The 21448-nt window shown below is 31.6% G+C and overlaps 2 protein-coding genes across 2 annotated transcripts; both read right to left on the minus strand.

Annotated features, from left to right (window-relative positions):
- Positions 1 to 4219: 4219 nt before the first annotated feature.
- On the minus strand, positions 4220 to 9005 carry LOC125830997 (histone deacetylase complex subunit SAP18). The gene is made up of 6 exons (XM_049510193.1): positions 8819 to 9005; positions 7350 to 7382; positions 6536 to 6646; positions 5474 to 5569; positions 4540 to 4617; positions 4220 to 4459 (listed from the first exon to the last, which is right to left on the minus strand). The coding sequence occupies exons 1-6, from the start codon at positions 8930 to 8932 to the stop codon at positions 4421 to 4423; spliced, it is 471 nt and encodes a 156-aa protein (XP_049366150.1). The 5' UTR covers positions 8933 to 9005; the 3' UTR covers positions 4220 to 4420.
- A 6819-nt stretch (positions 9006 to 15824) lies between these two features.
- LOC125830968 (cytochrome P450 78A3-like) lies at positions 15825 to 17697 on the minus strand. The gene is made up of 2 exons (XM_049510157.1): positions 16709 to 17697; positions 15825 to 16608 (listed from the first exon to the last, which is right to left on the minus strand). Exons 1-2 carry the CDS (start codon positions 17675 to 17677, stop codon positions 15982 to 15984), a joined length of 1596 nt encoding a protein of 531 aa, XP_049366114.1. The 5' UTR covers positions 17678 to 17697; the 3' UTR covers positions 15825 to 15981.
- Between the last annotated feature and the right edge of the window lie 3751 nt (positions 17698 to 21448).

Here is a 21448-nt window from a genome sequence, read left to right on the forward strand (position 1 = left end):
ATATGTGCCTACGTGGACATCATAAATATTGCATCATTTTAAATAGTAATGTATCCATGTGGGCACATATATACCTTTAAAATACACTATTAAATAGTGCAGGGGGGTAAAACATCCTCCATAAAATTTGGTATCGTAACAACAATTTCGGCCAAAGTTAGAGTATTTTTTACACCTTTTTCCCTTTATCTTTTAACATATTTTTTCAAGTTTTTTGAGACTTAGATTTTTGAATGGTCCAATAAAGGTTAGTCCATAGATATTAGTAACTCTAATAAAGCTCAATTCAAAATCAAATCAATACTAATACTAACAAAATAAATTAATTCAACATTAAGAATGACAATAATATTGAATAATTGTTCTGTAGTTCTACATTGGTTTAGACATTTAAAATACATAACCTAATTTTAATTTTTCATTAATGTTTAATCATGTAATTAATACTTATTAGACTTATTTTATCAATGATTTAATACTTTTAAATTATGATAATTTTCATTACGACTTATCAAATTTGCAATATTTATTTTACATGATTTCATTATTATTTATTGATATTTTAGTGTCATCATTCATCTCATATATTTTGTTATTTTCTTAAGAAATACCTTAGATAGTTGATATTTGTTGGACTAAAGAAATATTTGGAACACAAATTAATTATATGTTTGTATGAATACTTTACCGGAAATATCCAAAAACCTGAAAAAATCCGACACAAATAGTTTGATTTGATATTTGAAAAATCCGAACCAATCAAAAAAAGCCTGAGGTTGGAAAATCCAACAAAACCCTGAGTTTTATTAGTTTGATTTGGTTTATATATTTAAAATTTTGACACAAATAATTTGGTTTAATATTTGAAAAATCCAAATCAACTCGGTCATGTACACTCCTACCTAGAACCAAGCATGAGCCATCTATTTAGTAATAGATTCTCTTAAGAAGATACTTATATAGTTCTTAATATAATTTTGAACATAATTACAAGATTTATTATAACTAGTGTCGGTTCTTAAGAACCCTTCCCTACGATAGATTTGCTCCTATCTCTATTTATTTGAATTAGCATCGAAAAATCTCATTTTAAAATAGTAAAATATTCTTTATCAAAAATATTTTTATTTTCAAGACTTAGAATTCGAGATTATCTTTTACTGATTTTAAAAGCTTGTTTTTTATTTAAATTAATAATAAGCAAAGCTTGAATCAGTCATTTGTGTCTGACTCAGTAGACAATCATTTGAATTTTAAAACCGATAAAGTAAATGACTTAAAAAAAGTATTCACAAATCATTACTTTTGTTTTTCCTGCATATTTATCTATTTGTTTTTTAAATATATTGAAGACTTTTCGTAGCAAACCAAAGCGACAACTTTTGTAATCTCCATTAACAGCACAATATTATTTTATTAATTGTAAAGTTATTAATTTGATCTTTCATTGATAATTTTGGTTGCGATAGTGGAAACATAATTAAGCACGCATCAAGTACATATTATATATAATGATAATTTTGTTATATCACCCTTTGAATATAATAAATATAATGTCTTGAAAAATGTAATAGGAAATAACTATAATTAATTATAAGGTTAATTTAGAAATTAAGTGAAATTATAATTGATTTCATAAAGTGGACAAATATTGTTGGACATATCAAAATAGTATAGTGGACAACTATTGTTAGACGGAGGAAGTACTATTACATAGATCAAGAATTGCTAATCTCTCAATACAAGCCGTGTATGTTAATTGGTAGAAATATAGCGGCGGAATTAAAATTATCATTACGAGATTCAAAATATTAAAAAAAATGATATATACTATTGCTTCATTTATAAAATTACACTGAGTAAATTTTTCATTTAATACTATATTTATATATATAGCTCCACCCTATAAAAGAGTTCCTCAAAATAAATAAGAAAAAGTATAAGCAATAATTTATAACTTATTTCATTAAGCTTTTAAAAAGTCAAAAAGTGATTTTCTCAACAAACAAAAGAAGTGCTTAGTTTGGACTTTAGAGAGTTGAGATGTTTGATAAAAGCTTATTACAAAAAATATAAAGGATCATTTGATAGCTAGTTTAGATGTGAGTTATGCAGGTATCAGATTCTATTTAAGTTATATTATGTTTAGTAGTTGATTAGGAGATAAATTATTCATATATAAAATTAATATGATGGTAAGTTTGCAATTTAAAACCTGCAAAAGTATACGTATAAGTTATGAAGGAATCTATGTATATTTTATACATAATAGAATAGAAGATGAAATAATTAATACATAAATAACTAATCTTTAGATAACTAATAGAATCACCCATAATTAATCTCTACATTACTCATATTTGCATAACTCTAATCAGCTATCGAACGAGCCCTAAGTGCTTTTTGAGTTGTAGCAAAAGCTACTTTCAAAATCTTGACCAAACACAATTGTTGTTTAAATATTGACAAAAAATTTTTAAATAAATTAGTCAACCACAAATTACTATTCTCCAACAAAAAAAATATAGTAAAGATTTAGCCAAAGTACTCCCCCCCCCCTTACACACCCACCCACCCACCATTTGCTACTCGTAATGCAGCAATACAAATTACGTATGATAAAGAACGTCACATTAGTCTGAAAGTTTCAGTGAAATTGCATAATTAACTTAACCAATACGTTACTTTATATAATCATTATATCAAATGATAGAATTAGTCAAATAAATATACCTTGTCCTATGTCTATAAAATATTTCAAAATTAAGCAACTTGAACAAAATAAAATCACAATCATAGCCAAATTAAACTTAGCAATTTCAAAAAATGTCATATTCATTGGTTTCTCCCAACACCTTTGCTCTAAAACTAAAAATACACTGCAAAATTTGTGAGAAGAAATTGAGAAACATGTTGTTGAAAATACAAGGTGTCCAATCAGTACAAATTGATGAAAAACTTGGAAATTTAGTCATTTCAGGAACAGTTGATCCTACAACAATTCTAACCATGTTAGAAAAACTTGGTAGAAAAGCTGAACTTATATGGGAACAAGGACAACCGATAAACGTTCAGACTATCACACAATCAAACGTGATTAATTCGTTGAACGATTCAGACATTATAACTCGTCAACTAGAGCAATTGTCTCGAATTCCAGGATTGCAAACTATGGAGGTGATAACAACTATCAGGTTGACTATCCAAGGCGAATCAAGAAATGACCCTAGTGATAAAGTCTTGGAAATTAGGACTACCAACAATTTGAACAAGCCTAGTCATCCATTTGATCATTCACAAGGTGATGGTAATGGTGGTGGTGTTTTTTGCGCGGCTTCTTCATCATGTTGTGGTTGTCATCATGATGCTATAAGTCATAGTCAAAATATTCATGGATGTTGTTGCCATGGTGGTAATACTAGTAAAAATAATTGTTGGGGTAAGGCACACCCCTCAGACTCTCAACCTCCACTTGCACCCTCAGGCTCTCAACCTCCACTTGCACCCTCAGGTTCTCAACCTCCACTAGCACTAACACCACCATCGTGGTCAAGTGGTAGTACTATTGCATCGGCCCCTCCTTTGCCATACGATTTTTATCATTATCAGGCACCACCACCACCATCATCATCACCAATACACCACACCTATTACAATGCGTTAAGCGATGAGAATGCAAATGGCTGTGCAATCCTATGATTTGCTGCCATATGTGTGTGTGTTTTTGTGTCATCCTTCATGTCAATATGTGGTTTAAGGTACAAATGTTACACAAAAAATAAGGGAGCAATTCCCAGTAGTTCATACAACTGGTTAACTGCTCTTCTAACTGTACTTTTTAAAGTTCGCTCTTTGTTGGGAAAATATTATTGTTTCATAAAAATTTTAAGGTGTGGAAGGTACTTTTGTAAACGAACATTTTTTTTAGAAGCTATGCAATTTATTATTTTTAATACAATGCATAAGAAATAATCTTTAACATAACTAATACAAGCATTACTTATACACTCTACCAAACGTCGATCATGATGAGGAAACACTATTCTAGTGTTCAGAAACTAACTGCCTTAATCCATGGGTATTACAAATATCAACATAAGAATTTGTCTAGGGAAGACCCAAAATCACAGTTCCACAAACTTTTGGGACAGAGTTCACTAAAGGAAATCACAAAGTATCATAAAAGTGTTGACAATTCATAACGATGGAGTTAGCGAAGAATGCAGTTAAATCCCATGACATACTAACGTAATATAACAGATCTAGTCATAATAGAGAACTCTAGACAGAATCTCAGATTTACAGCAAAAATGAACATTAGGTCAGCTTATCAAGAAAAATACAGATATGTAGAATTAAGAAGAAACACAAAGTAGTACAAGTCTGCGTAATTCCAATTCCAATACAGGTGCCATAACGCTCACTGGAACATGATAGCCACATCCAAGTAATCTCCTATCTGAAGTGGCAAGAAACAAGTCAATACCAAATTCCGAGAAAAACGATGAGGTCAATGATCTCATATGAACAGAGTGTTACCTGAAATTTAAGTTCACTCAATGTTTTGCTGCCATTATCTGGTCGCCTCATATTGGGGTAAGAAAATGTAGTCCCCACCTTCATGTCACAGAGAATAAACACTATAAGATCACTGTTTGCTTGAGAACATCACGAACATATACCATTGCATTACAAATGGAAATGCAATCCTGGATTTCTCACACAAAAACATCTGAACAGTAAAATTTGATGAAACATTGCCAGCCTAGGAATGAGGATGTAAATACTACAATTAACCGTCACTTTTTCCAAAATCTCAGAACTTCCTAATTTCCTTTTATTTTGCTACTATTGGGAATTGAAATTTAACCATAAAACTACGACACATGCATTGATAGACTGTAGGAGCATGAATTCCCTGGACATAGTTTAAGAATAACTTTTGATCAATCCCTACTTGAGCATTTTGGTTCATCACCAAGGCAGAACAATGAAGACAAGCGAATTATCTCATGTTTGCTGGTCAGCAGTTAGACCAGAGTCAGAGCTCAGTTTCAACTTTGTAGTTTCATCATCTTTCTGGAACTATATTTTGGGTGTCTTCCAAAATAGAACTATTAATCTACAAGAAGTTAGGTTTAGATGGTGTGTTATATTTTCCTTTACCCTCAATCCTCTAGTCACATGGGTAGCAATTTCAATGCACCAAAGACATTTTTGTTTTCCTTGAATATCATCCATACAGATATGTGTGCACATTAGATGAAAGTTGACAAATTAATAATTTTGCGTCTGATGGTAGTTCAACAATCACAAAAGACTAATCTAGCCAATAAACATAATATCCTAGAAAAGAGGATGGAAGGCATACAGATAAGAAGATAAAGGGCATTGATGGATACAAGGACACTATCAAATGCAAACACGAAGTTCATGTACAAACAAGCATATAGAGAAATGAAGTGAGATAGACCTCTCTAACGACAAAGCGCCCCCTTTTATCCGGATAGACAAAAGCAAAGGACAAAATTGCATCTCTTCGTCTTGCTTCTGGAGCTACCTCTTTAACCTGATACAGTCACAGGAAATAGATAAACCAGATGGAATGTAAATGTTTGCCATGGAAATATACAGCCACAGTACAGCTGAACCGGCATGGTCCCAGAACCAATTGTCTACAAATTGTGCCACAGAATTGCAGATGGATATGATTACTTACACTGCAACTTTTTGCTTGGCATCCAGGCAGACCAAATAAGGTTTTTTCAAAAGAAAGATAACAATATTACAAATCTTCGGTAGAAAGGTTGCGCTGGAAGCCATATTTACATGACCATTTAAAAAAAAAAAAAAAAACCATATTTACATGTTTAAAACAAGCAGAAGTATACAGCCTTATTCTTCTTTCAAGGATTCAATAATTTCTAACAGGGAATCCAAATCTTCTAGATGTTTTCTTAACACCAAAAATGAAAAGTAAGAATTCAGTTCAAATTGATTTTCTGAATAGAACTACTTCCTTCAAAACATCTGAAGTTAATTTCCTTCCAAATAAGGAGTTTTCATTTCTGATAAGTAGTTGGCTCACATAAAACCATAAGAGAGACAGTTTTGACATAACCTGCAACTGTCTAAGCAATAGCTGATAACATCAATTGGTTCAGGACACCTTACACTCTTACTTTCATGCCGAACTTTATCAATATACCAGCTCACAGAGGTCAGAAATTCATAGTATGCTGCACCTAGTTTCAATGAGGTACTATATATGAACTGAACAACTCAAATACAAGCTATGTATATGGAAGAAGACTCAGCACTCAAAAGATAAAAACAGCTCATCTCCCAGACAATTAGTCATACAAGGCAAGGATAGAAGGCACATTGCAAGAAAATTGCAACAATATCCTAACATCCTGAATTGCTTTATGCATGCTGGCAGATAGTGAGCATGAGAATATACAAAGAGGAGGGAGACAACAACTAAATTGAAGAGACCAGTTAAAATATATACTGTGTGTTACTTTCTTCATACCAGATCAGTTAGTTCGCGCAGAGTAGCATCCATCCATGTATAAATTTGGACCTCATCTTTGGGTTCCTTGCCTCTCACAGCAAATTCATTAACATTGTGATGGCCTCCAACCTGTAAGTTCCAAAGTGAAGCACCCACCGAGTATATCATTAATTAACCATAAAGCAATTCAGCTTTTTGGTTCATAATCATACTTGTCTTAAACGTGGTGAACCAAAAAATATGCTCGCATGGCCATTTTTTGGGGAAAATCAACTAGTGAAGCATACGCAAATCATATACATTTCGAAGGCGAACACAATACGAAAAGCAAAATCTTACAGATAACTTCATTAACTTTCAGAAATTTGAAAGCTGGTAAAACTTAAGGGGTCGTTTGGTAGCTGGATAAGTAAAAAGTTATCCATGTACTAATTTTCATATAACTTATACGACGTTTGGTAGGTAGATAGGACATATGTTAATTCATGTAAAAATTAATACAACGTTTGGTTAACAATTTAGAAACCCGCATAACAAATACATGTTTAAGTTATGAGGGAATCTATGTATTATTTTATGCAGGATATAAGGTGGAATAACTAATGCATGTATAACTAATCCCTGCATAAATAATACATAGATTCACTTATAATTAATCCCTACACTACTAACACCTACATAACTCTAACCAGCTACCAAACGACCCCTAAGGGTTATGTCCAATAGAACATCTTCGAAAGGTCTTAGTCTTGCTCATGGTTATTCCATTATAAAAATTTGCCTTCTATCAAAACAGAGAAACAAAAAAATAGAGCTCGATTGGAGAACATACCTTAGTGAAAACACGAAGCAACAGAGGACAAGTCTGGTTTTTGATGGTATCCCCAAAAGAAACAAAAAAAAAGGTTTTGTAAGTAATTTCCAGTATGCAAAGAATATTCGATTTATGTTCTATGAACGCACATTAGCATAGCAAGTACGAATAAAACATGCAAAATATTTGTACATGTTAATAGAAAAATACATGCCAACTCGCTGATAAAGAGAACACACACAAAAATAAAACAATCATTAGATTACTCAGCATGTACAGTCCCAAGATAATACAAAGTGATGCCAGGTCTCAGTTCATATATTTCTAGTATCAGTTACAACCCATTTTCTTCAACTTGGTAAGCAGCTTGTACAACAAACAACACAAGTGCCTGCATTCCTTTTTACCTTTTTAGTCTGCCCAGGCGGAGAAGGAGGAAGGGAAACCAAGCTTCCATTCTTTTGAAAATAAATGCAAAGGCAAACCAGGCAATATTCTATTTATCAAGGTACATGACATGAATTAACCATAACAGCCCATTCGGTGATTGGTACTGTACCAAATGACTACACTGTCTCCTCACAATTTACAGCTTATGGCAGGCAAAAGGTCTTTTTTTGGGTACATTGGCTAAAAGTTTATGCATGTAGATATCCTTGATATAGTACTATGGTAAAATCAGAATAGACATGGAAGAAAGTAGCATATCACCATTGCATTTAATTTTTCTTCAATTTACATAGTGATGCATTCTCCTTTAACTTCTAAATTCTCAAACTTACATTTGTTTTTTGGGGATAGTGTTAAACTTCCATTTACCAAATCAAATTTCATTCCGTGAATACTAATACACCAACCAGAGTAAGACTAGTCAAATCAGTATTGAAACGAAAAGAGTCCAAATAGAGCAAAATGATATGGTCAGCCCAACAGTGGCAGAGGTGAGATTTTCTCTAGAGGCTCATAAACACACGAAGAAGTCAAAAGGAAATTCAACATCTACTATATATATATACACATAATTTTAATACTTAAAGGTGTGGCCTAGTGCGCCAATGAAGTGGTTGAGAGTTATGAGGTCTCATGTTCAAATCTGAGCGGAGATTAAAAAACAGTAGGTGATTCCTCTCATCTGTTCTAACCTTGGTGGAACATGTTGCTAGTGTGAGGTAACACGTATGTGGAATTAGTCGAGGTGCACAAAAGCTGACACGGACACCATGGTCATAAAAAATAACACATAATTTTAACTATGTATAAACAATATAATTTTCCGTCTCAGAGTTGTTGTCGAATAACAATACACCATAAGATCTTTTCTAACCAAAACCCTAGCGAGAGTCCGCAACATAAGAATAGCTTCAAAACTCAAACAGCACCAGCACAAGCTACTTCACTCCAAAAACAACCTAAATCCCTAACCAAACCAGTGTAACCTAAGTCAGAAACAGAGGATTCAAGCAAGAAAGAAAGGAAAAAAGTAGGACCTTTTCGCGATCAACTGGTACGGGGCGTGGAGCAATCCTTTGAGGAGGTGGACCAAGTGGACCTCTGGGTGGAGGAGGAGGTAATGGTCTTCCTCTTCTCTGAACATCCGCCATTGTTGTTCACTCCGGTCCGTCTGTCTGTCACTCTTTAATACAACAGAGGTTTAAGCAATTTTTTCTAGCTTTGGATCTTTATCTTGGGCCTTATAGTATTAGAACCCTGTTGGGCTTTAATAAAATTGAAAATTTGGCATAGAATGGCCATTTTGTATTTTTTGGGTCAAAGAAAAATCCCTGCTTCTCTTGCTACCTATGAAATGAGTCTCTCTTTCATTCACTAAGGGTTTGTTTGGAAAGTCACTTGATAATTGAAATTGGTGTAATTACTAGGGTAGTAATTATCAGCATAGTAATTACACTGTCTAGTAATTACACTGACCTGTTTGGTTGCCACAATGTAATTACACATGTCCTGTTTGGATGCCACAGTGTAATTACACATGTCCTGTTTGGATGTCACAGTGTAATTACACATGTTTTGTTTGGATGCACGTTACAATCATAAAATTATAATAAATTTTAAAAATAAAAATTAATTATTTAAAATTTATACTAGACAAATAAGAAACTTTATAAATGACATTAAATTAAATATTTAAGATATATATATATATTTGAAAATATATTAATTAATAAACAAATTTTCTGTAGCTAATATTATAAAAAATAATTGATTTATATTTTTTCAAATTAATATATTTCAATTATATTGATCGTAACAACTAAAAGTATAAAGTTTCTACGAACATCGTGAAATGCATGTTTGATAAAAAGAATAATATATAAATAAAATGTCATAAATTATTAAATGTTTGACAAAAATATAATTTATCAAGTCTAATTAAAAAATGACGTGCAATGTAAATTCAATATTACTAAAACAAATGAAACTGAAAATATTACATAAGTTATAAATTCAAAACAAAAAATTTAACATAATACTCTTATAACAAATTTCAACATAGCAATAAATATGATTTATTTTTATTTTTTCTTAATAAAGAAAACGTAAGTCTATAAACAATAAATTCTATTTTTATTTAAAAATTAGAATACTAATAAAATTATGCTAATGAGAAAATAAGCATGGCATAAAGAAATAGATAATACGAAAAAATTACGTAGAATCACGTAAAGTAAGGTTGAGAACAAGAAGAAAATGAAATATAATAATATAAAATAAAAAATAAACTTTTACAAATTTTTAGAATAATAAAAATTAAAAAAAAAAGAACTTAAAATAATAGAAGTAAAAAAAAATAAAAAATAGAAATAAAAAAAAATTAAAAAGTAATCAGGTGGTAATTAGTAATTACACCATGTAATTACCAGCAATTCACTGCCTCTGCCTATGAATTGTAGAGTGCAATTACCCCCTACCAATTACACCAATTACCTGCTGACCAAGTAATTACCTGTCCTTCCAAACAGGACAAGACAGTGTAATTACATTAATTACACCAAATCCAATTACCACGGTGTCCTTCCAAACAGGCCCTAAAGAAAATTAGCACCACGTGAATCATGACTCATAATCCTTAAGTAAATATAGGTGTTTTTTCTAGTAATTTTTTCATTGTGTACTTTTTTAAAAATCATTTTCTTTGTTCGAAGTTTTAGTCTCTTCATTTGAGGCACTCTATCGTAGGAAGTGTAGGTCTTTTATTGATTGGTTTAAAATTAGCGAAGTGGTTTTAATAAGGTTTGAGTCAGTTCATGAGGATATGGAGAAAATTCGACTTACTAGGGATAGGTTGAGAATGTCCTAGAGGAGACAGAAATTTTAGGTCGATGTGAAGAGGAGAGAGCTAGAATTTGTTGTAGATGATTGGGTTTATCTTAAAATTTCACCCATGAAGAGGGTGATAAAGTTTGGTAAGAAAGGGAAGTTCAGTCCCTGCTATGTAGGTCCTCATCAGATTTTGAGGCATTTTGGCAATGTGGCTTATGAGCTGGATTTGCCTTCAGAGTTAGCATTAGTGCATCCAGTGTTTAATGTGTCCTTGTTGAAGAAATGTATTGGTGATCAGACTTTAGTTGTACCTTTAGAGAGTGTCAGTGTGAAGGAAAGTCTCGCTTACGAAGATCCCCAATTGAAATTCTTGACCATTAGGTCCGTAAGTTGAGGAATTAGGAAGTCGCTTCAGTAAAAGTCCTTTGGAGGAATAAGTTAGTTGATGATGCTTCTTGGGAAGCCAAAGCTGATATGATGTTCAAATACCCCCATTTCTTTCCTTCCAATTCAGTTTCAGTAGGTAATAGTCATGTTATTCAGTATTTTCACATCTCAGTATATATGCATGTTCATGAAATCAATTTAAACTCCATGTTTTAGTTTAGAGTCAGTCCCTCCTTCAATTTTTAGTGTTTAACTTTCAGTGTTGAGTTGAAGATATTTCCCTACTTTTTTCAATCTAGTTAGATCTCATTCGAGGATGAATGTTCCCATGGAAAAGATATTGTAACACCTTAGAAGTCCCTCAATATATATCAGGTTTGGTGAATGCAGAAAAATTTGAAATTTGTAGATTTTTGAATCTTATCGATAGATTTTATGAATTGTAAAAGTAAGTACGACTCATAGGGAGCAAAATTGGTTTAGTAATTACGAGTGGGTTTCACAAGTCGTGTCTGGTTCTACGAGTCATAGACATACCTCATAAGACAACTTCAGAAACATGAAATTTAGCTTGAACAGGATATAAGGAAAACAAAGGACGTAGTTGGATCTATGGTTCGTAGAAAGGGTCTCGTAGATCATACTTCATAGAATAGGTATTTCAATATATTTGTTTCCTACGGATGGGTAGTACGAATCGCACAATGGACTACGGGTCATGATTTTGATTCGTGGTTTGAAAGTCCAAAAACTCATAAATTTCCTCCAAGTTCTACAAGCAGGGACCTCGTAAAGTCTTTTTGACAATTTTTAATAAGAATTATTTTGGTCTTTTTTCATTTTTTTAATCCAGATACTACGTTGTTTTGACCTATTCTAAGTGGGATTAAAAAATTATCATCAGTCTAAATCTATCATTCTCTCATAACTCACCCATAATTTAATTTCTTCTCTCTTAAGTCTGCTCCCTAACTAGGGTTCCAAGCTTCAAGCCTCAATTGAAAAAGTAAAGCTAGGATTTCCACTTCAAGTATATGAAAACTTTATCAATAGGTCTTTGTTCAACCATTGAGTCTCAAAGAAACCCCAATTTCTGCAAGTTATGATTTCCCAGAACTAGGGTTTAGATGATTTTCATGGCTCTTATTGAAATTCAATTTCTCCTTCATGATTAGTCTTCAATTGAATGATTTTGATCGTAATTCAATGTTTTCAATGATATTTTCAAAAACTCATAGCAAGTAAGTATTTTTCATGATTAGAATTATGTTTTTTCATATGCATGTCTTAGATTATCATATTTTTATGAATTATGATGATTTCGAATAAAGTATCTCTCAATATATACACATATATCATAATTTAAATACTTTCAGATAAAGTATCTTTCAGATTATGTTCATTTATCATAATTTATAAGCTACTCAGTATTTTATTAGTTATCAATATGAGTCAGTAATACAAATTATTATTGTTTCTTGATTTATCATGTTTCCTTGGGAGTATATTTAGCACCGAGTAAACTTTTTGAATAAATATTTTCGTTTAGTGCTTCTGGACCTTTAGTAGTAATCTCTAAGTCCCAAAACTACTTGTCACCGTAGGATTAGTCTTTATAGACTGTAGTTAGTGAATACACCTTAACTTAGATATTGGAATCTTACCTTGGCAAGTATGGACACTCTCTTTTTAATGTGGGAGCGGTACACTAAACTCCATGTAGTAGTTCACATGATTTATGTCAATTTTATTATCTCTTATCGGTTTCTTATCTTGACAAGTATGGACACTCTCATTTTAGTGTGGGAGCAGTACACTAAACTCCATGTAGTAGCTCACATGATTTATGTTAGTTTTATTATCTCCACCCTCAAATTTTCAGATATTACACAACTTTGTATATATGTAATTTCATATCAGTATATCTCAGTTTCATGTTTTTACTTAATCATTGCATCAACATGTTTCACACATTTAGTATGTTCAGCTATCATGTTTATTATGCATTTTCTCATACTCAGTACATTCTAAGTACTGACCACATACTTTATGCTTATATTTTTTATAATATAGGTTCTGACGCTTATCATCATACTCGTGATTAGTGTTATCTCTGATCAGCTAGCAGCATCATTGGTGAATCCTCATCTCCCCGAGGACAACCTTTATCTTTCTTTCAGTATTGGACTTTCAGTTTCAGACATATTAGAGTTAGCTAGAGGTTTGTCTTAGCAACTCATGTTAGTAGAGGCTTTCAAACAATCAGTTAGATTCCGCTATATTATGTTGTCTTCCAGACATTGTCTATTTCAATATTATAAATTCTATCCAGATATTTCAGTTTTAGCTTCCGCATATGTATTTCAATTTTATGTTATTTTGCTAATCTTAGTGTCATGCCAGGAGGTTAACTTGGGATCGCTCGTTGTTCTGAGCATTGTGCCACGTCTAGGGAGTAGTTTAGGGGTGTGACAGTACATATACTATACATATCTATACATACTTATACATATAATTTACATATCTATACATACTTATACATATAACATCCATATGCATATACTATATACACACACCATACACAATCGATTGTATATGTAGTGTATACTTTAGTCATTTTTGATAATTTAGATGACCGAATGATATATATTAGTAACTATCTCAAAATTCTAAAAACTATAAGACCCGCCTGACCATGAAAATTGGCATATTTGAAGCAAAAAAAAAAAATCGCTTTCAAATACAAAAAAATGATATTTAAAAATTGGAGTTTTGTTTAACCATGAATACAAATTTGAGTTGTCTTTAAATTTTCATGAGTGATTTAGAGTGAAAGTGGAAATAAACTTTTGATGTTTTTCAAATTTCAAAATTAAACTTCGAAGTTGATTTTCAATTTTTTGAAATTTTAATGACTAAACATAATTTCCTGAATTTTACTACGAAAATTGAATAAAATATTCATGATCAAATGAACACAAATGAGCATAAGAAAATTAACTTTAAATCCTAATTAAACTTCCCATCAAAGACTTCTACATATATTGAAATAATTGAAATAGGGAGAATATGTCTTTGCTATAACTTGAATTGGTTTAATCATCTCTGTACATACACATAGGCATAACAAGAAAAATAATAACATATCCACTCCATGACACTAAAGTAATACTAAAATCTAAAGGGTAAATGCAGAGAGCAGGTTAACTAAATAATGTTAATTGTGCAGGGTCCTTATAGTTATAGTCTAATATAGTGATTATACTAATATTGTTTGTTTGATATTTATGTATGACTAAAAACTAAAATAGTAAATTATTATATTCTCAGTGGGTTATCGATTAACCCAATATTAAAAAATTAATATCAAATCGATAACCCAATATTTTTTTTTTATAAAACCATTAAATAACTGTTAACCCAATAACCCAATAACATTTTTTCGTTCGGTTTATCAGTCGGTTCGATTTTTACCCCTAGCCAGGGTTTTGTCTTAGCAACTCATGTCAGTAGAGTCTTTTAGACAGTCAGTTAGATTCTGTCATGTTATGTTGTCTTCCGGACATTTTCTATTTCAATATTATGAATTCTATCTAGATATTTCAATTTTAGCTTCCGCAAATGTATTTCAGTTTTCTGTTGTTTTGCTAATCTTAGAGGTCGTTTGGTGTGAGAGATAAAAATAAATAGTAATGAGACAATTTTTGTATCTTGTCTGGTTGTCATGTTTGGGGTAACTTATCCCACTATTTATATCATAGTGATGTGATAAGTTATCATATATACATGGTGGCATAAGTAACCCCATGATAACTAATCTTGGGATAACTTGTTCCCAACCAAACGACCCCTTAGTGTCATGTTATGCCATGAGGTTAGCTTGGGGTCACTCGTGGTTCTAAGCACCATGTCGCGTCTATTTATATCATAGTGATGGGATAAGTTATCATATATACATGGTGGCATAAGTAACCCCATGATAACTAATCTTGGGATAACTTGTTCCCAACCAAACGACCCCTTAGTGTCATGTTATGCCATGAGGTTAGCTTGGGGTCACTCGTGGTTCTAAGCACCATGTCGCGTCTAGGAGATAGTGTAGGAACGTGACAGTACATATACTATACATACATATACATATAATACGCATATATATATATATATATATACATACATACTTATACATATAATTTACATATCTATACATACTTATACATATAACATCCATATGCATATACTATATATACACACCATACACAATCGATGTATATGTAGTGTATACTTTAGTCATTTTTGATAATTTAGATGACCGAATGGTATATATTGGTAGCTATCTCAAAATTCTAAAAACTATAATACCCGCCTGACCATGAAAATTGGCATATTTGAAGCAAAAAAAAAAAAATCGCTTTCAAAATACAAAAATAATGATATTTAAAAATTGGATTTGTGTTTAACCATGAATAGAAATTTGAGTTGTCTTTAAATTTTCATGAGTGATTTGGAGTGAAAGTGGAAATAAACTTTTGATGTTTTTCAAATTTCAAAATTAAACTTGAAATTGAGTTTCAATTTTTTGAAATTTTAATGACCAAACATAATTTCCTCAATTTTACTCCGAAAAATGAATGAACACAAATGAACATAAGAAAATTAACTTTAAATCCTAATTAAGCTTCCAATCAAAGACTTCTACATATATTGAAATAATTGAAATAGGGAGAATATGTCTTAGCTATAACTTGAATTGGTTTAATCATCACTGTACATACACATAAGACATAGGCAGAATAAGAAAGAAAATAACATATCCACTCCATGACACTAAATTAATTGTTAACATAAATTTTGTTACATAATAATGTATTTAGTAAAACATTACAGTAAATATAAAGAACTAACAATTAGACCATACTTCTTATTTAAGTAACAATACAACACAGTAAAGACACATAATAACGTAAACAACTAAAATAATGGACGTTTAATTAGTTAAATTTCTTGGTTGCACCTTCACCATCAGTGGGGTTTTCATTTCGCATGAAAGCCTTAGTACTTCAGACAAATCAACCGTTTTGGATCCATCAGTAGTCCCGAATTCGAACTCTTGCAAGAGCGATGCTACCCAAAAAGTGACTGTGGTCAAACCAAGTGTCTTTCCGGGACAACTTCGCCTTCCAGAACCAAATGGTGCCAGCCTTAGGTCAGACCCCAACACCGAAAAAATAACAGGTTCGGTCTGGTTCATGAACCTTTCGGGCTTAAACTCAAGTGGTTCATTCCAAACCTCTTCACTCCTTGTGATGGCCCACATGTTGACCATAGCAGTGGTCCCCGCAGGAACATGATACCCATCCACTGTGGTGTCCTCAATCGCGAGACGGGCCCACGCCAGTAGTGGGCCCGGAGGGTGCAACCTAAGTACTTCGTTCACTACTGATTGTAGATAAACCATGTTGGTTACATCAGACTCCATCACTGATCGTGACCTTTCAGTAATCCTATCTACCTCCTCTTGTACCTTTGACTGAACGTCAGGGTGAAGTACCATCCGTGCTAATATCCACTCTATTAAAATTGCCACCGTGTCACTCCCCCTAAATATCATTTCCTACATATATGACAAAAATAAAATTAATTCCAAAATCAATCAAATTAAAGAAACAAAAGGTATATATTAACTCTAAATCATATACTATATAGTTACTTACCCAAAGTACGGCAATCATATCAGAGTCTGATAATGCTTCCACCCCTTGAAGAGAGAGTAAAACATCCACAAAATCGCGATGAACATTACTAGGTTGAGCTCGATGTTCATCGATGATCCTACCCACGAGTCGATTCACTTTAGGCACTAGACGTTCACACCTATACTTAATTTTCTGTGGATCAAATTCAGCTAACCAAGGTAGGTGATCAGACCAATTAAGTATTCCCAAAAGATCATAACCTTCATCGACTAACTCGCTCACCTCCTCCGTCTCATCGTTAAAATAATCAACGAGACTATACTTTCGTCCAAAAACAGAACACATCATATTATTCAAAGAAGCCTTTTTCACCACATCTCGAACACGTAAACCTTCTTCACTCCCATTAAAAATCGCCACCATCTGTTTCGCGATTTCAAATCGTTGAGATTCAGACGCTTTAATCTGTTTTGGACAAAACATATGTGTAGATGCAATTTTCCTTAGCGTTCTCCAATAAACCCCATAAGGGGCAAACCCGATCGCTCTATCGAACATTAATCCATACGCAGATTCATTAACAGGACGTGCAACAAAAGCTGTACTGTTCAATATTTCTTTTGCTACGACATGATTACATGTTACGATAAATCTGGTTTCACCTAAGCTGAACGACATGAGACGCTTAGCTTTGAAAAATTCAGCCATATTCGCGATTTTTTGATGAGCTAAACCGGTCATCATGTACATACTACCTATAAAAGGAAAGCCCTTTGGACCTGGGATCGGATTTTTAACGAGTAAATATTTTGTTAATTTGTTATATTTACCCCAAGCTGGACCACCGGGGTGAGTCCAGTAAATCATATTGATGATAAACCAGACGAAAGATAAAATAAGCGCAAATAACATGGAGTTGATGGGGTTGAAAAAATTGCATTTTGTGGCTAAGGCAAAAACCCAAAGGTTTTCTGTGTTTGTTGTCATTTTTTTTTTTTTTGTATTTAATTTGGTTTTGGTGTATAAGATATGAGGTGTTGAATGGGTTTATATAGGCAAAAATTTGAATTATATTTTTGGGAATAATAATATTAGTCATGAGTAGAATAATTGTCACGTGATGTGGGAATATTGTTAATGGATAATACAAGTATACAACTAGTGGGTAATATTTTTTTGATATAGAAATAACACAATTGAGTCAACTATTAGGTAATATTGAGGAGGGATGCACGAATGCATGACAATTGATTAATTAAGGTGGAGGCAACTAAGAACAGATACGTCAGAGGCGGATTCTGAATTTATATGTTCCACGTTAAAAATGTTGAGTCGGGATATTATATTTGCTTGGACGGAGTCAGGATTTTCTCTTAAGAAGTTTCAAAAAATGAAGAAATTAACACACGAATAAGTTGAAAAGGATTCAATAACTACTATATATATAAAAAAAGAAGTTAATCATATATATAAACAATGTAATTTACTATCAAAGGGAATTTGAATGAACCTCTGAGTCTTTACTAGCTCCGCCCCTGAACTCACCAGCCACCTCATTTTGACACGTCCAATTCAGCATGGGAAGTACTATTGGATGATGTAACGTAAGATGCGAAATATTTTATAGAGATTTTAGGTTATCGATTTGAGAATTATTACACCATTAAGTTACTTAAAAGATAATCATATATACAAAATATTATTTAACAAACAGATGTTGATGGATAAATTTAGATATATAGCAAGTAATCTGCTCTAATTGACTAAATTATATAATTGACATAGAATTCCTTATACCTCTAAATTTACATCATGGCTTTGTGGATTAAAATATGCAACATTTTAGTTCATAGTCATTATTAGAACTTATTAAATTCATAGCCACCATTGCACTATAGATAAACTTATGGAATATATTCCAAATGATAAAACAAAGCCAAAGCTTCTCACATTAGAAAAATGTGCTTGATTGGCATCATCAAAGCCATGACATAAGATTTTATCCTACGATGTTGGAATATTATAAACGTATGTTATGATTTATTTATTTTTTAAAAATGTTATACCCAATGGGAGAGTAAATTTTCGACTATAAACTTTGTTAGAGCTTAGCTCATTAGGCATATGCTATGTTAAGGGAGTGATTAGTAGCATCAAATTGGATTTATTCGATTCAAGAAAGCTTGGAATATTAAAAAGTAAAAGGAGAACCAATAATATTTCATTTGGTTCATTTTATATGTCTTAGTTTGATTAAGAGGAAGGGACAAAACCTATCTGAAGTATCTTGTGTTTTTGAGTTTTATAACTGAATTATAAGGTGTGTGAGTTTCATATCTGAATTATCATCAAATGTTTATCAAAAGATACCTCAACTATATATCAGTTGTTCACTTTTTCCTACCTAATATATCATCATCGTTCATGTAGGAAAAGTGAACAACTGATAGTTGAGGTGTGTTTAGATAAACATTCAGTGATAGTTCAGGTAGAACACTCACAAACCAAATAATTCAAGTATAAAACTAAAAAAAAAAAGATACTTTAGGTGTGTTTTTGACCGTTCACTCTTTTTTATTTAATATAAAATTTAAGCATAATGTATAATAAAAACTTTTATATAAATAATTTATTTTGAACTCAACCTTTTTTTTAGAATTAAAAATTTATAATTCCACTCTAATTAAGAGCTTGTTTGGATTGACTTAAAAGTTGGTCAAACTTACTTTAAAGTTATTTTTAGCTTTTAGGAGTGTTTGACAAAATTAAAAATAACTTAAAATACGTTTAAAATAACTTAAGAAAAATTAAAAATTAAAAGCAGATACTCCCCTACTTTTTATTTTTAACTCAAAAGTTATTGACATTTAACTTTTTAAAAACTTTTTTTTTTAAGTTAAGCCAAACGAACTCTAAACCTCAGTCTCATAAAGTCATAAATAATGACATTAGTGTCATCAACATTTCATAAGACTAAATATATAATGTATAATGATGTGGCAAAGCAAACAGCTAGCTTTTATCGCAGTCTGTTAGATATGATATGATTCTCCAATAATTTGTTAGTACACATAATATAATTATTAGTATTGTATAAAATGGTTTACTATATAGTATAATCCACGTCAATTTCATCTATGTATATTTAAACATTATATTTGAGGATGTAAATTTCGTGGTGATTACTTATTAGTGGCAGCTACTTTATATATTAATATAATAATTAGTGGTCCTTCCCATATTTGATTACGTGTATCATAGTATATTCTTAATTTTAATCATCATTTAAGATGGAAATTAATGCGGTTAATCTGTTTATCTACACTATCATTAATATATTAGGACTAGAAATCATCGTGGAGGAATATAATGTTAACAGCTAGAATATTTCTTTTAGGAAATAACATTGAAATTTTCTTCCAATAATCAAATCTTATAAGACTTAATAATCTTCTCTACGATTAATATTACATTACAAGTTCTTCGAAATTATGTAGAGTATCTACCACCACATACACTAGCTTCTAGAGAATATGAAATTAGCTACGAAAATTCGTTGATAATTTTCTATAACATTGTAATAAAAATATTTTTTAACAGTAATAAATATACACATTGATAAAGAGTTCTAAGACCTTTATCACGATTAGCTAATTGCTATTGGATCCAATGTCGATATAGGCTTTAGGAACATTTACAAATAGTGTTAATTAAAAATATATATTCAGCAACAATTAAACTGTTACCGTTAATTAATTGCCGCTAAAGATCTATAGCTCTTAACTAATTGAATTTTCTTATAATTCCATCACAAATATGTCACTAAATGGGATTAGAATGAGATTTTTGTTATTTAGCTACGAAAGTTTATCCGTCGCTAGCAGAAGTCGACATATTTTGGCAAAAGGATCGTAGGAAATGGGAGATAGAAGAGGCCCTTAGCAATCAATGGCTCTCTGATACCATGTGTAAAGTAATGTTTTTGCACTTTACGCTTTCTCATGAGCCTTGAATATAATAAACAATCATACAAGGTTTAAGTCGTTAAAGACAACAAGTACTATAAGGACTCTTGTTGACTATCAAGTATAATTGTACAATGACTCTATTTATGTTCTAATAGTAGTGGTGGGATAGCTAGGGGCACTCTAAATATCACTTTCTTTTTAAATTAGAATAATTAGTTTGAGAATAAATTGAATCACTCTTTAGTAAGTATAGATGAAAGTATGTTACAATAAGCGGATTTATTGGAACTCTCTATCGGAAAATTACGTTACATAAATAGAAGGTTGATTAAAATTACCTTTGACTTCTTAAATTGACTGATAATAAGTAGTTCTACCAAACACCAAATGATTTTAAAAAAATTAATGTAAGCGAGTGTTAAACTAATCGATTAGGAATTGTATTTTTTATATATATTTTGACAGGATCTTCTTGGTTGGAAAATTCAATGAAATAGACATAAATAGTACATTATATATATATATATATATAGTGGAATATGAGATATCCAAGGAAGGATTTCACTAATACCTCAAACTTCCGTACTTAAATATTCAAACAAACCAAAAAAATATTGAATTAATTTGTTATGGAATGAAAATGAAAGCAGGGTCCATTAAGCAAATTATTCGTTTAAAAAAATTGAGCGTGGACTCTGTTAAAGTTGGAACGACGTATTTGATACGAAAGATAAGAGATTATTAATTTTGAAATTAATTTTAAGAAATTAATTTTAAGAAAAGTTTATCC

Source organism: Solanum verrucosum, unplaced genomic scaffold, assembly GCF_900185275.1.
Source record: "Solanum verrucosum unplaced genomic scaffold, falcon-dt-bn FXZP01000049.1, whole genome shotgun sequence".
Classification (NCBI taxonomy): Eukaryota; Viridiplantae; Streptophyta; class Magnoliopsida; order Solanales; family Solanaceae; genus Solanum; species Solanum verrucosum.